Genomic DNA, 17,414 nt, shown 5'->3' on the forward strand with positions numbered 1-17,414 from the left:
TTTAAAATAACATCCGCTCCTAGCTTTCCCGGCTGTGCCTCAGGAAGCGTGTAAATTAGTCTGACTAGTGCGCGAAGCTCGTCGCGATTTAAATAGCCTCGGTTCCAGGGGGCGGGGATCTCCCAGCAACTAGACCGTCACCCCAGACTGGTCTCAGTATGGCGCCTGGGTTCGCGGTGGCAGTGGCAGTGCAAAACAGGGAAGCACCGCGTGGGGCGAGTGTAAGTTAAAAGCAAGGTGCAAACAAAACTCACAATGTCAATGGTTTACAATCAAACACTTTAAAAATTATCAATCAATTTTTAAAATAACATCCGCTCCTAGCTTTCCCGGCTGTGCCTCAGGAAGCGTGTAAATTAGTCTGGCTAGTGCGCGAAGCTCGTCGCGATTTAAATAGCCTCGGTTCCAGGGGGCGGGGATCTCCCAGCAACTAGACCGTCACCCCAGACTGGTCTCAGTATGGCGTCTGGGTTCGCGGGGGCAGTGCAGTGCAAAACAGGGGAGCACCGCGTGGGGCGAGTGTAAGTTAAAAGCAAGGTGCAAATAAAACTCACAATGTCAATGGTTTACAATCAAACACTTTAAAAATTATCAATCAATTTTTAAAATAACATCCGCTCCTAGCTTTCCCGGCTGTGCCTCAGGAAGCGTGTAAATTAGTCTGGCATGTTGTGACATGTGTAGACTGATGCTCTATATCGTGGTCCCAAAGTCAAAGAGAGCCAGTCTTTTATAAGTAATACACTTACTGTGTTCAAAAATTTGGAATCCCATAATGCTTATTTTTTTTTTTTAAACGTAGCACAGCATGGTCTTTGCTGGTTGCACATTTAAATCCAAATAGTGCTCTGTAATTTTGTCAATATTTAGAATGAAATTTATTTTGAGCCATTTGGTCAGGATTTGGAGCAGTGCTGTAATCATCCAGTTATTCTATTGTTCTCTTTCAGTGGTTTAGGCCAATATGTCTATATTGTGCGATTTCCTATTTTAGAAAATCACAATTTAGCGATTTCCTACTAGTGATTGCGAATCCATAGGAATCGCGATTAGGAAATCGCAAATTACATACATTCCATTTTGCAATTTCCAAATAGCGATTTTTACGGATTCGCTATTTGGGAATGGCAAAATCGAAATTTCGTATGGGCCTTAGCTACTTTTAGAACAGAATTGTAGCCCTGACTCTTGGTTTGTGCTGGGCGGCTGCTGTGATGGCTTAACTGGGATTTGGGGTTCGTTCAAGTCCTCCTGTCTATGTACTACTGATTGATTTGATGATTTACAGACCACGCTGACACCCAAGAATAGGATGTCCTGGCACTAACTGGTGACTGCTGAGGAGAAGCAGGATTAAATGGAGAAATTATAAGTTTTCAGTTGTTTGCAAAAAAAAAATCCAAGGCAACTGATGGATGGAAAATTTGCCAGGAGAGCATTCCAGGATTTAGTGGTAAGAGATAAGCAGAACTAGAGTGCAGTGCTCTAGATGCAGAACATTGACTGTAGAGGGCAGACATATTGTGAGAGGCAGAAGTGAAAATTGCTTATTGATACAGTCAAAGAGCTTTAAAAATGCACCGTTTGTGAATGGGTAGTCAATACAGAGATTTAAGGTAAGTAGTTATTTTGGTGCGTCTGTTGGGTCCTGGGATTAAGTGAGCTGCCACTTTTTGTATGCTTTGTAGTTTCGTAATAGAGTAAGCAGGAAAGCTATGATAAACAGTGTTAAAATACTCAAGACATAACAAAATAATAGATTGGGCAGAGTATCCTAGCAGGAAGGCGAGGAACCTACGTGGAACCTTAATGAGCAAGAAGCAATTATAAGTAACTTTGTTGATATGAACAGTGAATAAGAGTTGAGTGTCAAAGATGGACCCCAAATTGTGAACTGCTTCAGCAGGAGGAGGCGGAGGACCAAGATCCGTAAGCCACCAAGAGGAAAACTAAGAAGAACTGCTGCCAAAAACACAAATCTCCATTTTATCAGGCTGAGATGCCGGGTGTTGGCGTTCATCCTTGATGCACCTGCTGTCATGCAATCCTTGAATTGGGATTGCCAGATCAGAAAATCTCGGTTAAGACTCAAGATGAATTGCAGATTGCGGCATAGACGTAGAAGCTAATCTGGAAAGATAGAATAAGGGTGGCAAGAGGAGCTAGGGTGATGTTTAAAGAGAGTGAGGCTAGGGGAAGAACCCTTCAGTGAACAGGTGTGAAAGAAGTTTGAAATAGAGACAACTTGACCAATCACAGAACACCACAACTTAGTATAGTAGAAGTGCATGTCACAAAAATGTAGTTTCAGAGTGAAATGCACTAAAATGCCATTTATTTATCTCAGTAACAACCTGTGAAGGAAAGGAAAACTGAGAGCAACTTGACAGATAGCCAAGAGAATGGAGAAGGGGGGGGTTTCTTGCAATGAGTGATGTAATTTGATCCTCATAAACTGGAGTCAAAACTACTCTGCCATTCTAAAGTGAAAAGCTAGGGACCATTGTACAGGAGAGCGGGGAACTCAACAAGGTCTGCAGGTAATATGAAGCAATAGACTGCATTTACCTGTAGACGATCACTGCTACCGTCTTTCCAAAACAGCAGAGGTGATGTGTTGATGCCAAACAGGCACCTCAGCATTCAAACAGCAGCGTTCTTCACCAGAACAGGCTTCCTGGTCAATCACGAGGACACATCTGGATACAGCATGTTTTTATAATCACAACTCATTGGTTTCCTTGCATACTTGGCAAAGGGCTTTGAATTTACTGAGCACATTGAAGCTATACATAGTCTTTCATATTCGTACTCTCAAAAAACCCAAAGGTTATGGACCTTGGTCACAGGGAGAGGCCAGACTCCATTAATTATTGGGCAGCAATGCTACTCAGTGTCTCAACTTCAGTCGAGATTCTAAAACTGCTGTTGAAATGCTCTTCATTGTTACCTGTGGGAACTGAACTGGGGAAAGTGTGAATGTTCAGCACATATGAAAGCGGCCCGCTACTAAACACTTCTTGTTGATGATTCTCCATCCACAGGACACAGGATGTATGAAGGGTGCAGTCTCTATCTGTAGAAGTGACTTCTTCAAGGAGAAGCGAGACAATGTTACTTCTAGAGTAAAGCACTATTAATACTTGGTTTGTCTTCGGACTCTTACATTTATTATACCACATCTGTTCTTCTCTGGCTTATTTTTATGGTAAGAGCTTGGAAAATTGATTTTGTCATATGTAAGGGTGATTTTTTTTCTGTCCAGAGCATACAAGGGTGATTAACCAAATACCATTACATCAATCCATGCGTAAATAAAAAGACTGACAAAATCTGGCAGTACCTTATAGTAGGACATGAAATTATTAGAACTGCACACCCTACTCGTCTGGTCACAAACAGTCTGTGATGAGATGGGTGGGTCACGGCAGGCCCGAGTGTCTGTCCAACAGCTTTGATTGGCTGTAAGGCGTCCAGTAAAACTGCCTAAAGAAACTGCTGTTTTAGTATTTGTGGTTGTCTGGAGTCTACAAGTGAGAGTAAGTGTGTGTGCACAGAGCAGATCGGGAAAGCTTTCGGCTCCCGGAACTTCTGTACTTAGTTCTGTGGTCCAATGAGGCACAGGCAGCCTGTATAAAAGTAGTTATCTGTAGTCGGGTAGAAAATGCTGCCTCTTTTCTAATCTACACTTAGCGTGGGGTTTGGCGATATTCCAAACCAAACGTGCCTTAGCAGTGGCACTAAAAATTGCCCGTATTTTTGGTCTGTTGGCATTTAGGCAAAATGTTTTGCTCACCCTTATCGTGGACAATCACAGGAAGTGACTTTAAATAGAAAAAAAAACACTTGGCCCGTGGATACTGTCATCCCATTATCCTCAGAGGGGACCCCTCCAGGCAGCTTCTTATGACCTAATGGGCATGCAGTATGAGAATAGATGAACCCTGTTCATGTGCTGAGTGCTTTGAAAAGATTGCCTGTCTGTAGAATTCAGCGAAGTCTGTTACAAAGATTGTTACATTCCTCCTTTTTTTTTACTTGTGGACAAATATGTTGCCATTTTAACAGACACAAATGTAGACAATGCAAGCAAAATTACTTTAGTAAGCATCAATCCATCGACTACCCAAAAAGTATTACCAGTATGGCTGACTGGCTGGCTACATCCTTCTTCAGGATTCTGAAGTTAGCCCCATATGGTAGTTTAGGTTATTATAATATTTTAAAGCACAGCAAAGCAAACTGTGGTAAGCCTGAATGGGCATTTACTAATAACAATAAGAAACTTTCCAAACGCAATACAAATGCAGTACTTTACGAAATAAAGATAAATAGATAAAAACGCAATCGTACCCAAAACCACTTCACAAACTTTAAAAACATTATTATCTATTATGAACTCGATCCTCGCCCAGTAACTGTCTTCCTTATCACACCCAGAAGGGAAAGCTGCGTCTCTTTCAAATGGAGTTCGGACTTTAGTCTAACGAAATTGAAAGAAAAATAAAGAAAGACCAAAATAAAGGAAAGTTAGAGCTGTTTCAAAGTCTTTTCACAACTTCACCCCAGCAAATGCATCTTTAAGGCAGTTCAGGTTCAGTGAAGCTGCGTTCACAGAGGGCATGTACCAAACCGCAAGCGAGTGGTTTCAAATCGCGGGAATAAAAATGCGTTTTCAGAAATCTGAAAGTAAACACAAAACGTTTGATGTAGTGGCTGATTGAGCACAAATGTAGTTTGACATTATTATAATAATACTATTACAATACTGATTAATTGTGAATTGTTTATATGTTTAAAGTTTATTGTACCTCCAGTCACCTTAAAGTTTGTTAGGTTGAATCTTGCATAAAAGACTCCTTTTGCTGCATTGAATCTGTTCTAAGTTCACATGTGCCTCACGCGACACGTGCGACACACGTGTATTATAGTGCCTCAAAATGATTTTCTCAATGTATTGAAATTTTAGCTGTAAAACGTTAACAGTTAGGACAGCAGTTAACGATTAACTACGTCATATCTTACATCCCGAGTGACGCTATTGCTTTGGACAATTGTGATATGTGCACTGATCATGTAACTAGCTGTTATTCATTTGTGCTCGTTCGTTGGCCGTGTCGTTGGCTTGCGAGGTTGATAATGAGAATTTACTGAAGTTGAATGGAGCCACTGATTTGGGGATTTGCAAGGGAGCTCCACTTTGGACTCTGTTGCTTCCCGGTTGAGACTCTATTCAGGTGTAAGCTGCGGGTGGTGGTGGGCGAGTCAGAGCAGGTGAGTAGCTGTGCCACCACAGGGTCAAAGATGCATGTTTGAGCAGGTCTCACTCTGGCAGTCTTGGTCCAGACCTTAATTAATGCGTGTAATGGACAATGCATTGACACTCACCGCTGCCTTTTTGGATTGCAGGGATCTGAAGCCAGAGAATATCCTGTTGGATGACTATGGTAAGTGTGCGATAGGCTTTGGGGCTTTCATCCCCTGTACTGTCTTCTCTTCATTGTGTTTGTTCTAAGGTTTTACCAGCAAGGAGCAGTTCATAAATGCAGCCCCAGCTCATACACGTATTTCTTCGGGTGGACTGGGGATGGAAGCATAAGTCATGGTAGATAGGGACGACCAGGCTACTTGAGTATGCCTCTTCTTGCCTGGCAACTACCTAAATAAAAACCGTTTGTGTGTCAATAGCTTTTCTTTTGCTTATCATATACTGTTGTCACCTTCTTCTTTTGCTTTCTTTCTCGTTCCATGTTAAGGAATTTATAGCCTTTTTCCATAACCACCTTGGTTTTTGCAGCATCCAGATGAGGACATGAAATAATTGCCTGCTGGTGCAGGCAGAAGATATCATTTATAGGGAAGAGGAGTTTTTATATCATTTACCAATTGTGAAAGCAGAGTACCATAGTTCTTATTCTTCTCAATGTATGCATCTAGAACATGGAACAACATCCAGGACACATCAGAGTTGGCCTCCATTGTTTCTGGACGCTCAGCTCTTCAAGGAGCCACTAATAAACTTAAAAGGACCAGCAACACAGTTGCCTCTGGGCTTTAAAGGCTTTACAAACCGCCACTCCATCCTGTCTTTGTATTTAGTCACAGCCATCTTTTCTTCATCATCTTACACCTTGATGCTTCAAAGTAGAGTGTATTCGTCAAGGTTCATGCTTTACAAGTAAATGTAAATGTAGGATTCTTGTAAAGCGCACAGCTGCCCATCACCGGGGCGTCCTGGCGCTGTATAACGCTGTGGAACCCTTCCTGGCTCTCCCTGTGAGATGCCCCTTCTGGGCACCCCCAAGGTGAAGCCAGGCATCCCAGTGTTGTAGGGGCCGTTGTGGAGATTAAGCAAGCTATTGCCCAGAGTTGCAGCGTGGGACCCCATGATTAGAGTAGGCGCCGAGGCGAGAATTATCGAGTCCGCAGACAAATGAGCCCAAGACCCTGCCGCGTCGGGAATTGAACCCTGATCCCAGGCCAGACCTCTGCATCAGGGTCTGCCTCTCTAACCATTGAGCCACTAGTGCTTGTACATCCATACATTAACGCCCATCTACAGGCCGTATTTCCCTCATTTGATGAAGATCAGACTGGCAGCAAAAGGTTTCGCTCATTTGGTACAAATGTACTTCTTTGTGGACAATGGGTATGATTCCCGTCCTCCAGGAGCACCAAATGGTAGTGTTGAGGCTTTTAAAGAATCACTCCAGTGGTCCATTACAATTCAGTTTCTAGAAGCTTGCACACCTTCGCGTATTCGTGCGCTTTAGAAATCACACTAACATAACATAACTTACCCTTAAACAGTGTTCCCATTTTCTCTGTGCTGCCCATCCCAGATATTGTCTAACAAGCGAGGATTTGTCCAGATCCTAAAAATCAGCCACAGATTTATTTTTTAATGCAAACGATTTAAGCTTTGCTATTCAAAAATACATAGAGAATTAAAATTGAAAAGAAACATTTGTTGACATCAATGTAATGTAATTTGCCATTTTGTGGGGTTGTGGGTATTGCTTCTTTGAGCTCTGCCAGCATTCTAATTATGTAGGCCTTATGTTTCCACATGACACTGCCCCTAAAGAAATATAAGCTCTTCTGACTCTGCACACAGTACTCTGTACTACTTTGGGCCATCTCAGTGGGCTTCGATGGTGATTCTAATTTTCCTTGCTTATGGCATATTGTTCAGTCACTCCCTTATGGACCTTCTGCTATTTCTTCCGTAGGGCATATTCGAATCTCAGATCTGGGACTGGCGGTGAAGATCCCAGAGGGTGAAGCAATCCGTGGGCGTGTTGGGACGGTGGGCTATATGGGTAAGTGTCACCTTGCCCTACACTTAACAATTTTGCTCAATGTGACTTAAATAGAACGCTGGCTTCTCCGTAGATCTTATGCAAGTCTTCTGAAGTAATGCCATAGTCCACTTTCTTTCTTCTTTGATTACCAATGGAGAATGAGTCATGAAAGCGATAGCTTTCTATTAATGAAACACACCCTTTCTCGGATTCTGGATTTTATTTTACTCTTTTCATAGCTCCGGAAGTCCTAAATAACCAGAAGTACACATTCAGCCCTGACTACTGGGGGCTGGGCTGTTTGATCTACGAGATGATTGCGGGGCAGTGTCCTTTCCGTGGGAGGAAGGAGAAGGTGAAGCGAGAGGAGGTGGACCGACGAGTCCTCGAGACCGACGAGGTGTACTCTGAAAAGTTTTCTGAAGAGGCAGAGTCAATCTGTAAAATGGTAAGGACTGTTGACTTTAAGCTTTGTGTGGGGACTAGAACAAACGAGATGGCCTACCCGGGTAATGGCTTAATATTAAAACAGAAAGGAATTAAGGTTTAATGATGGTTTATGAGCTAGGCATTTTGGGTTCCTCAAGCTGGGTTTAGGGTGGCTTTGGCGTCATGCCCTTTCACCAGATCTTCAGTAAGTCAGTGGTAATTGGGCACTTGAGTGAATATTCACCACCAGCGGCTCCATGGCAGGTACCGAACGAGTGGTTTGCTAAAAATAGGTAGAAGTTGTGGCCTAGGTTCTTGGGTACTATTGCCGTGCTCTGCACACTCGATGTCAAGTATCCGATTTGGCTCTCACTCTCCAAATGGGTGGTTCAGCAGTAAAGGCTTACCAAAAAAGGTGGGAAGGGTGTGCAACTCTGGTACAGTATGAAGCAAAGTAACCACCCTCTATGAAGTTCACTGTGTAGTAAGGCTTTCTCTTTAAAAGCATGTATGCCTTTCTTAACAATGGCAACATGTAGAATAATCCAAAGTACTACAAATTCGAAAAGAGGGTCAGACTACCTTCTGGTGGCAGGGTATAGGACCAATTTTTAGACTGTCACTAATGTGGGTTTTATAGTGGTTAGTCTATGGAAATTAATTGAAAAGAGACTATTATCCCGGTATCCTTTTGAGCCTCCTTGGGTTTACTATCCTTGGATTTTCAGAATCTCAGGAAATGAGGTGTGGGTGTCAGACATAATGTATTAAAGTGCCATTCAGAGTTACAATCGATAAAACCTGACTTCACCAGGGCTACCTGGACATCATTTCTATTTACTACAGTGTTTGTTGTACCTGGGCCTCAAGACTCTAGCTCTGTAATATGGTGTGAGGGGTGTACCAGGGACTGACTAGTTATGGTCTCCAGATAAGAGTGCCTGAGATGGAGAGGACCTCCCAACCACCCATGGGTCCGCCTCTGGGGACATGCAGACACCAACCCTGGTCACACAGTCCTCCTTCTAGTACTCAGCAGAGCACTCCCTTCCCTTCCTTGGTCATGAACTGAAGGAAAACCTTTGTGCAAGGTGACGACTCCCACAGCTGGTAGCAATGGTGCAGTTTTCAAGCAGTGGTATCCAAAACAAACTCCCCCCTCCCAGGCTGCAGATCTGTTGGAAATGCCAGGCAAATGTTTATTAATCTTGTTAGCCCATCCAAGGTAGAGTATTCTCAAAACCTCAATAACATTTAGTTAACCCCTTGCATGCTGATGACAGAACGGTTCCGTCATCAGCTACGGGTGAGCTGTGCTGATGACGGAACCGTTCCGTCATGACTCCGCCTGCGCAAGGCGGAGTCAGCATGGGCGGGGAATTCCCGCCGCACGCAAGGGGTTAAAAGAAAATCCAAAACAAGGGCGCAGTGAAGTGTGGGGTCTCCTGCTGGATGTCACCATCCTTTCTGAAGCAGAAATCAGAGATTGCCAAAGGGGCAGACTCTGTTTAGAAGAGTCCTCCTCCGAAACAACATAAACTGCAGTCCCACTCCTCACACCTGCCATCTACCAAATGGTAGAACTAAGGAAGAACTCATCAGTTGTCATTTGCTAGCAAGCAGCTCATTAAATGTTTCTGGAGTTCCAGCCACAGGACTGCAGCCAATTCAATTCCGTTGGCCGGTTAAGCTGTATCAACACTTCATTTTGTGCCATTCGAAAGCAGGGATAAAAAGAACGATGGTTTGTAGCAGAATGAATGTTACACAATCAACAAATAACTCAAAGTTGGGATGCTTAGAGGATATTTTTAAAGAAGGGAATAAGTGATAATAGCCATTATGTAAACCAAGGTATGCAACATTTAATTTGTCATACTCCTGTTCAATGCTCACGTGATAAAACAGTGAGGGAGATTTTAAAGGAATATCAAGTTATGTATACCAAAGGAGAGAGGCATTGGACAATGAAATTAATTGATGTTTGCACAGATTGTCAGTATCAAAACATTTATGAATTTAATTCAGTGAGTGTAATTGCCTACAGAGCCTATGGTGTTTCAACCCACAATCAATCAAGAATCATCACCAGGACTGAGCAAAGGTAGAGCATAAGCAATGGTAGAAGCCATTTGCCCCACAGATCAAAAAAGTATGGGATAATGGTGATGGCAGCAATGTGATTATGGCATCAATGGATCGCCTCAAAAGAAGATATTCCTCTGTTGATAATTAATAGGGAGTTTCAGGTTGGTAAACGGGTAGCCCCAGTTTCTTATAAACTAATGCTAAACTATGAGCCATCCAAAACGGATCCCACTGGTCCCAGTACTCAGTCTCAACACACAGAGCCCTACTACCATACATGCGTCTAACACTCACTGCATATCAATGCGCTCGACATGCATGCTGAATGTCAACGCAAGGGTCTGGGGTTCACATAACAGAGGAACTATCAACAAAAGGGTTCAGTAGAGCGCACTCTGCTTGACACAGAAATAAAGGTCTATCACACTAATGATTCATAAAACTTGCTATGCTGCCGCCATCACTTTATAGGACCTGCCCTGGACGTAAATGATACCAATGCCAATATATCTCCCCCCCCCCCCGTTGCTTGAATCAATGTGTGCAGATTTAATCGCACTCCCAAGACATAAGCGATACTCATATATGTTTTGTTTGAATTAATATCAAGGACCACCTTTCTTTATATTATTTATACCCAGGTCCTTTGATTCTGTGGGTGAGACCCCATTGATTTAATGGTCTGCCCTGGACATGGACAATACTCCTATGCACATAACAGGTTCTGGACCATGCATTACTAGGGACAGGCCTAGACTTCAACATGCACCCCAAATTAGTGTGATGCTAGGACCACCAAAAAGAGGGGATGCCAGTTTAACATATAGTTGGGCAATCATGGCAGGAGTGCAAGCCTGTTTGCCATGCATGTGATATTCCTGTCTCAATAGAATATACGACTGCAGACACGTTTTTGGGGATCTGAAAAATAAACGCTGGAAGAAAAGGGTCTTTAGTTTCTCCAAGATTTGTAGCACGTTCAGATCTTCCATCCATGCTAGCAGAAGTGTTTCAGAGGATTGGAGGACTTCAGTGTACAGCTACACCATCAGAGTATTCAACCGAAAAATTTCATCAGTGACAGAGTGGCTTTGAAACATATTTGCCCACTTATATCTAGAGGTCTCGTTCCAGCATCACCGGGGCACCTTCAGGGACTTATTTCAACTTCTAGATTTCATACATGCGTTCCATCGCTGCCTGTGGACGTTTATCAAAGGTTTGAACAGTCTGAGACTATACATTGGACTGGTTCATTAGTTTTGACTGCATTAGTTTTGTAATTTAGAGTGGAAGGCTGATGTACTACATGTTGACGTAAGCCAGTCTTGAAAGTATTATGGACTGGATGAGGGCTACCTAGAAGAGGGCCATAAGTTACCAAGTGTAGATTGTGGTCAGCTTGAGGTGATGGTTATCGCTCTTTACTGGTAGACTTATTTTTTTAAGTGTGGTTGACCATGCTTATAACATAAACATAACATATGTATTTTTAAAGTGCACGTTAACCCATGGGTCTCTTGGCAATGAATAACCGATGTTTATTGGTACTCATTTTATGACGAAAAACTTCTGGGCAAAGCCCCTGAGCCAATGTCAAGCTTTAAGACTCCTCCAGTGGTGAAATGGAAAACTCTAGTCCATCCACACACATTTCACATGGTTTTTGATGGGCGTGTCAGTCATAAAGCCAGAGATCGTGTTTATTGACCGATAGGGATATTTGCATTTGACAACTGTTTTTGCTTTAGCTACACAATCTTTACCTAGTTACGCCCCCTATCCGTTATTTATACAGACTATCTGTAGATCAAGCATATTGTCTGTTGTCCATTATTAATCTTGCAACAGATGGCATCTGTCCGTAGTTTTAGCTTTTCTGAAAGCTAGGTGGCATTCTCGCCAGGAGCCTGTCCTTGACTTCTGTGATTGAGATTCAGCTCTGTAATTGCGCTGCTGAGCGGACTGACCTGCTGGACTACAGGGGTGTGTCTACAACCAGTAAATGGACTTCATGCTTCAGCCTGAGAGTAGCTGAGCAGTTGTGCTTGCTTTCGTTCAAGGCCATTATCCAGTAGAAGGCTAATACATGAGGTGTTGAATCATCCTTTTAAGTCTGAGAAAGTCAGTGATATCCGCATACGAAGACTCTCCTTCCTCCCAATCGCTATTTAGTTAAAAAAAAATATTGCATCAGATTTATTTAACATGTTCTCTTTGTGTTAGCACCTGACAGATTAGAACAAAAACACTCACATTTTGGCATTCTAGGACAGAGGAAAAAAATCCTACTAGTCAGTGGCTTAATTGCATTTCCCTGCTTGACCAAATTGTCTGATCCTATGCAAATCAATTTACTTCTGTGTCCAATTTACTTGATTGTAACATTTGAGAGTACCTTCAAATAATTTAGTTCAGGGTGGACCCTTTACAATATAGCTCTACTTTATATGCTTTAATTGCTTGTAGTGTTGCTCCAACATTTGCCATTCTATAAAGGGCACCTAAAATTTGGTTCGCTTGGTTCACTCATGGCATGATTACTCAAGTAGAATGGTTCATAAATGTTTCTAAGTTCATGGTTAGAACTTTTCACTTTATGTTGGTGCAGTGATGTGAGCTAATGCATGTGTTAAAGAGGCACTAATTCATTGTTTTTAGTCATAATCACGTTTTACATATTATTTGTTGCTTAATTTACAAGGCAAATATTTTGAAGGCTTTGCTACATGTTTTGGCTAATAGAGATGAGCCAAACCAATGGTTTAGCTATGGTTCGCTTGCAGAGCCATTTTAAGGGATGGGCAAAGTGGGCAGTTACCAGGCCCAATCTTCCAGTAAGCCTGGTCCTGAGACCCCCACCACCTTCCACTCAACCCTCTACAAGCCTCACAAGCACACAGTTGCATCCCTAGAGTTTGTCATACCAGCTGACTGTGCCTTTCCTATTCCTGGCATCTCAGCGAAGACTATTCTCCTCTTAGGAAATTTTTTCTGCTGCAATGTACCCAGCTTCTTTGATTTTAGACAGTGTTATGGCTTGTTCTTCTTTCACTGGATTGTCCATTTCTTACTAACAGCTCTTTTCATCAGTTGATGTGGCTCTTTCATCCGATCTCAACTTCATCCTGCTCTTCAATTCTCTTTGGTAGTCCCCGTTCCCAACTTTGAGATGGATGTAGAGTCTCCGGCGTGCCAGTTCTATGCAGCAATAGGACCTTCGTGGTGCTGTTGGACCGCTGACACATTATCTCTCACATTTCGACATGAGGGGTGAGATTGTTGCCCGCACCTTCTGCTCTGCTTTGTTTGAGCACATTAAATTCTTGTATAGGCAGTCTAGTGTCACAGACTTTTGTGATAAGTCTGTAATCTTTAGCCTTCTGTGCTTACTCAGAGCCCCTTGTGGATGGATTCTACGCACTGACTTCGCTTTGGCAGGCATCAAAGATGCTGACACCTCAATATACAACCCCGAAGGAACACTTTTGCCATTTGTCCCTTTGTGGCTATGCTTCAGTAAACTGCGGCCTACCTGCCACTTTGCTCCGGGGCCTAGTACGCTGCCTACAACGTTTCCTCTTCGACGTCCGCCCCGCTAGTTCTGCTGGTTTGGACGTGGGCGGACAGGGAGAGGGACTGCATTGCCCAGCAGCCTCCACTGGCGAGTTTTACTGATGTCATCTAAGCGCCAGGAGGTGAATAAATTCACCTGGAGCCTTATGCAGCGCGGGAGGCGCACAGGCGTGCCCGGGCAAAGCCCGGGCCAAGAGCTGGCCTATCCGCGCCCGTCAGCGGCCGGAAGAGGCTGGGCAGCGCCAGGTTATTTTAGTTTTTAATCTTTGGATATCTTTTAAATAATTTTTGTGTGACTTCTTCATTTATATCGTATATTTAATGTTACTATTTAGTGGCCATTGTGTTTGAGAGTTAAGTTTTAGATTTGCTGCAGGTTGGTTACTGTAGGGCCCATTTGTTCGAGGCAAGCTTGGGATTTCAAACCAGTTCATCTGTCATGGGGAGGCGAAAGACTCAGGCGACCCATGAAGGGCCCTTAGGTACAGCTAGAACATCTGTAACCACCATGGATGGCTTTTTTAACTACAGCTGCTTCAGTTATAGATAGGGAGATCGAGTTAGTAAATAGGCGCTTATCTAGATCTCTCACTAGCGGCCTCCTTCCTCTCCTGGGTGGGTCCAATAATCAATCCAAGGATTGTGTTGATGAGGTTGGAAGCACCATACTTTCAACAGGTTTGGGCAGTGTCACGGACGTGCTTTCCCCGTATTAGAATCTCAGGGGGAGGTAATATATGTGCCTCTGTCCCCCGTTGTAATTGTTAAAAATAGGCAGGGGGCAGCTTCCTTAGCCACCAAAAGAAAGGCTGGGGAAAGTGGGAAGACTCCTCCTATTAGATGCATCCAGCGATCCTATCCCGAGTCAACAACCGGGGGAGGTACGAGGGTCCAATGGCAGCATGAAAAGGAAAGGCAAAGCGATAGGTAGCCAAGCAAAAAAAACGAAACCTAATGTACTGCCATAACCGGCGCCTGATATTAGGACAGCTTTGATGGCAGCCCCGTCAGTCTTTGATAGCACCATGATAGAAGTTTTCAAGTCTACATTGTGCAGCATGCTGGAAGAAAAATTACGTCCAATTATGGTTAAGTTAAACTGTATTGAGCAAAGTATCACAGACCAGTACAAATTAATACAATCTACTCAACGTCAAAGTGGTGCTGCGTTAGTCTTATCAGAACCCAAAAAAGTAACGGGTACTAAGCCCCTAGGGGGGTGTTTGGGGCTATTTATCCTCCCACTGGCACTACATCTCCTGCTGCAAATATGTTACCTAGTAGCACAGGAGGGTTGTGTAACAAGCCACCTGAGAGTCCGTCGTCCAGGGTGGCACTGTTAGTGAAGCAACCCGGCCAAGCCTCCCTTAACTCAGGCAAGAACGAGGGCATGCCGCAGGGGTATTCCAACGAGGTGCAGCATAATTTAGCAGTTATTGATCTCCTGCCGCAATCGACACCGCTGGTGGTCATTCTAGGGAACGTCCCGCCTCTTCCATCAGGCTCTAAGGAGGGCTTTTCCCAACTCAAGAACAAGGTTACCCATTGGCTGTCTAGTAACACTGCTGTGGGCCTGGCGATTGACCAGAATATTATCATAGTACGCCGTGTAGCTTGGCTGGGAAGGTCTAAGAAAGGTGCCGCATTACCGCGCTGCGTTCTGTAAGCGCTGTGTGTGTTTTTAACCTCACTGTTTGTGGCTTATTGAGTAAATTTACTGCTGTATTTTAAATGCGCTTTGGCTGGGCTTTCCCCTTCCTCCCCCTTACCTGCATATAATTTTTGGAACATTCACCACCGTTTGGTGGGTCCGGGTTCCGTGGGTGGTGTGGAGATCGTCGACAGGCGCCATCTTTGATTGGGACGCTGGCATTTTCGGCGGGCGCCATCTTGGAGCGTCCTTGCGCTCCTTCCTCTATTTCGCCGCCTATTTAAGGCGAGTTTAGCCAGCGGTCAGCCTGGAAAAGGTGCCGCATTACCGCGCTGCGTTCTGTAAGCGCTGTGTGTGTTTTTAACCTCACTGTTTGTGGCTTATTGAGTAAATTTACTGCTGTATTTTAAATGCGCTTTGGCTGGGCTTTCCCCTTCCTCCCCCTTACCTGCATATAATTTTTGGAACATTCACCACCGTTTGGTGGGTCCGGGTTCCGTGGGTGGTGTGGAGATCGTCGACAGGCGCCATCTTTGATTGGGACGCTGGCATTTTCGGCGGGCGCCATCTTGGAGCGTCCTTGCGCTCCTTCCTCTATTTCGCCGCCTATTTAAGGCGAGTTTAGCCAGCGGTCAGCCTGGAAAAGGTGCCGCATTACCGCGCTGCGTTCTGTAAGCGCTGTGTGTGTTTTTAACCTCACTGTTTGTGGCTTATTGAGTAAATTTACTGCTGTATTTTAAATGCGCTTTGGCTGGGCTTTCCCCTTCCTCCCCCTTACCTGCATATAATTTTTGGAACATTCACCACCGTTTGGTGGGTCCGGGTTCCGTGGGTGGTGTGGAGATCGTCGACAGGCGCCATCTTTGATTGGGACGCTGGCATTTTCGGCGGGCGCCATCTTGGAGCGTCCTTGCGCTCCTTCCTCTATTTCGCCGCCTATTTAAGGCGAGTTTAGCCAGCGGTCAGCCTGGAAAAGGTGCCGCATTACCGCGCTGCGTTCTGTAAGCGCTGTGTGTGTTTTTAACCTCACTGTTTGTGGCTTATTGAGTAAATTTACTGCTGTATTTTAAATGCGCTTTGGCTGGGCTTTCCCCTTCCTCCCCCTTACCTGCATATAATTTTTGGAACATTCACCACCGTTTGGTGGGTCCGGGTTCCGTGGGTGGTGTGGAGATCGTCGACAGGCGCCATCTTTGATTGGGACGCTGGCATTTTCGGCGGGCGCCATCTTGGAGCGTCCTTGCGCTCCTTCCTCTATTTCGCCGCCTATTTAAAGTAGCTCTCTCCCGCGCAGCGGGAACGCGCAGCTAGGACGCCGTCGCTTGCCGGAGTCTTGCCAGAGTCCTGCCCGTCTGCGCCCGTCCGCGCTAAGGACGCGCGGGGCGCAGCGGGCCACTTCCGCCCATTATTCTCTGGAAGGCAGGATGCTTGTGTACACCAGTGCAGCGCTCCAGGCGATTGGCCACTCCCTCCCTCGATGTGCTGTCGCACTTAAACATCCTTTGTGTGGCCCTTACCAATGTGCCTGCAAGAGATGGTCGCTTGACCAGTCCACGGGTATTCGAGCCTATGATAACTCCGCCGCCCCATTGGCTGGCATAAGGGTGCCTCGGATGAGTGATGGTCAAGTCCAGGGTCTGCGGATATTAAATCTCAATACCAGATCTCTGGTTAAACACCATCTTTCTATTATGGACCTCATTACTGACGAGGAGCCAGATCTATTTATCATCACCGAGACCTGGCTCCAGGATACAGACACAGCCATAATTAATCTGGCTTGTCCCCCAGGTTACTCACTTTTTACATGGAACCGGCTGTCTAGAGGTGGAGGTATTGCCCTAGCTTTAAAATCTACTTTTGCGTGCTCCTGGACTGGTCTGCATATTGCAGGCTGCGAAAGCGCCCTGTTTAAGATCACTATCAGTCCTCAGTTCACGCTGTCTGGGATGGTCGTGTACCGCCCTCCTGGCAGCGATGTAGCTTTCAGGGGAGCTTTCCCTGAGGCAGTGAGTACGCTAGCTAGTGATTGCGCTAATTTCTGCATCATAGGTGACCTCAACCTCCATTTTGACACCCAACAGACCGCGGCCGTCAGTGGTTTCCTGGCGGATATGGAGGCCTTTCAGCTGACCCAACTTGTCACTCAACCCACGCACGTGGCAGGGCACATCTTGGACCCATTCTTCACCAACTTATCGGATGTCCAAGTCTCGGCTATTTCTCCAGTGTGTTGGACTGACCATTATTTGGTGTCCATGTGGCTACCTCTCCCCGTAACCCCTACTATTCCACCTCCAAAGTGGGTCCGCGGTGGCATTGGAATAAGCTCAGGCTTGAGGATCTTCATCGTATCATGGCCGAAG

At 44.8% G+C, this 17,414-nt stretch overlaps 1 protein-coding gene across 2 annotated transcripts in view; it reads left to right on the top strand.

Annotated features, from left to right (window-relative positions):
- Positions 1–17,414, top strand: part of GRK5 (G protein-coupled receptor kinase 5) — a 638,763-nt gene that overhangs the window by 538,173 nt on the left and 83,176 nt on the right. For both annotated transcript variants that reach the window (XM_086922934.1, XM_086922935.1), the window contains exons 10-12: positions 5,410–5,447; positions 7,233–7,322; positions 7,544–7,752. In XM_086922934.1, the coding sequence (XP_086779060.1) occupies positions 5,410–5,447; positions 7,233–7,322; positions 7,544–7,752 (337 nt within the window). The remainder of the gene's footprint in view (positions 1–5,409; positions 5,448–7,232; positions 7,323–7,543; positions 7,753–17,414) is intronic.

This window comes from Lissotriton vulgaris, chromosome 5 (assembly GCF_964263255.1).
Source record: "Lissotriton vulgaris chromosome 5, aLisVul1.2, whole genome shotgun sequence".
Lineage (NCBI taxonomy): Eukaryota > Metazoa > Chordata > Amphibia > Caudata > Salamandridae > Lissotriton > Lissotriton vulgaris.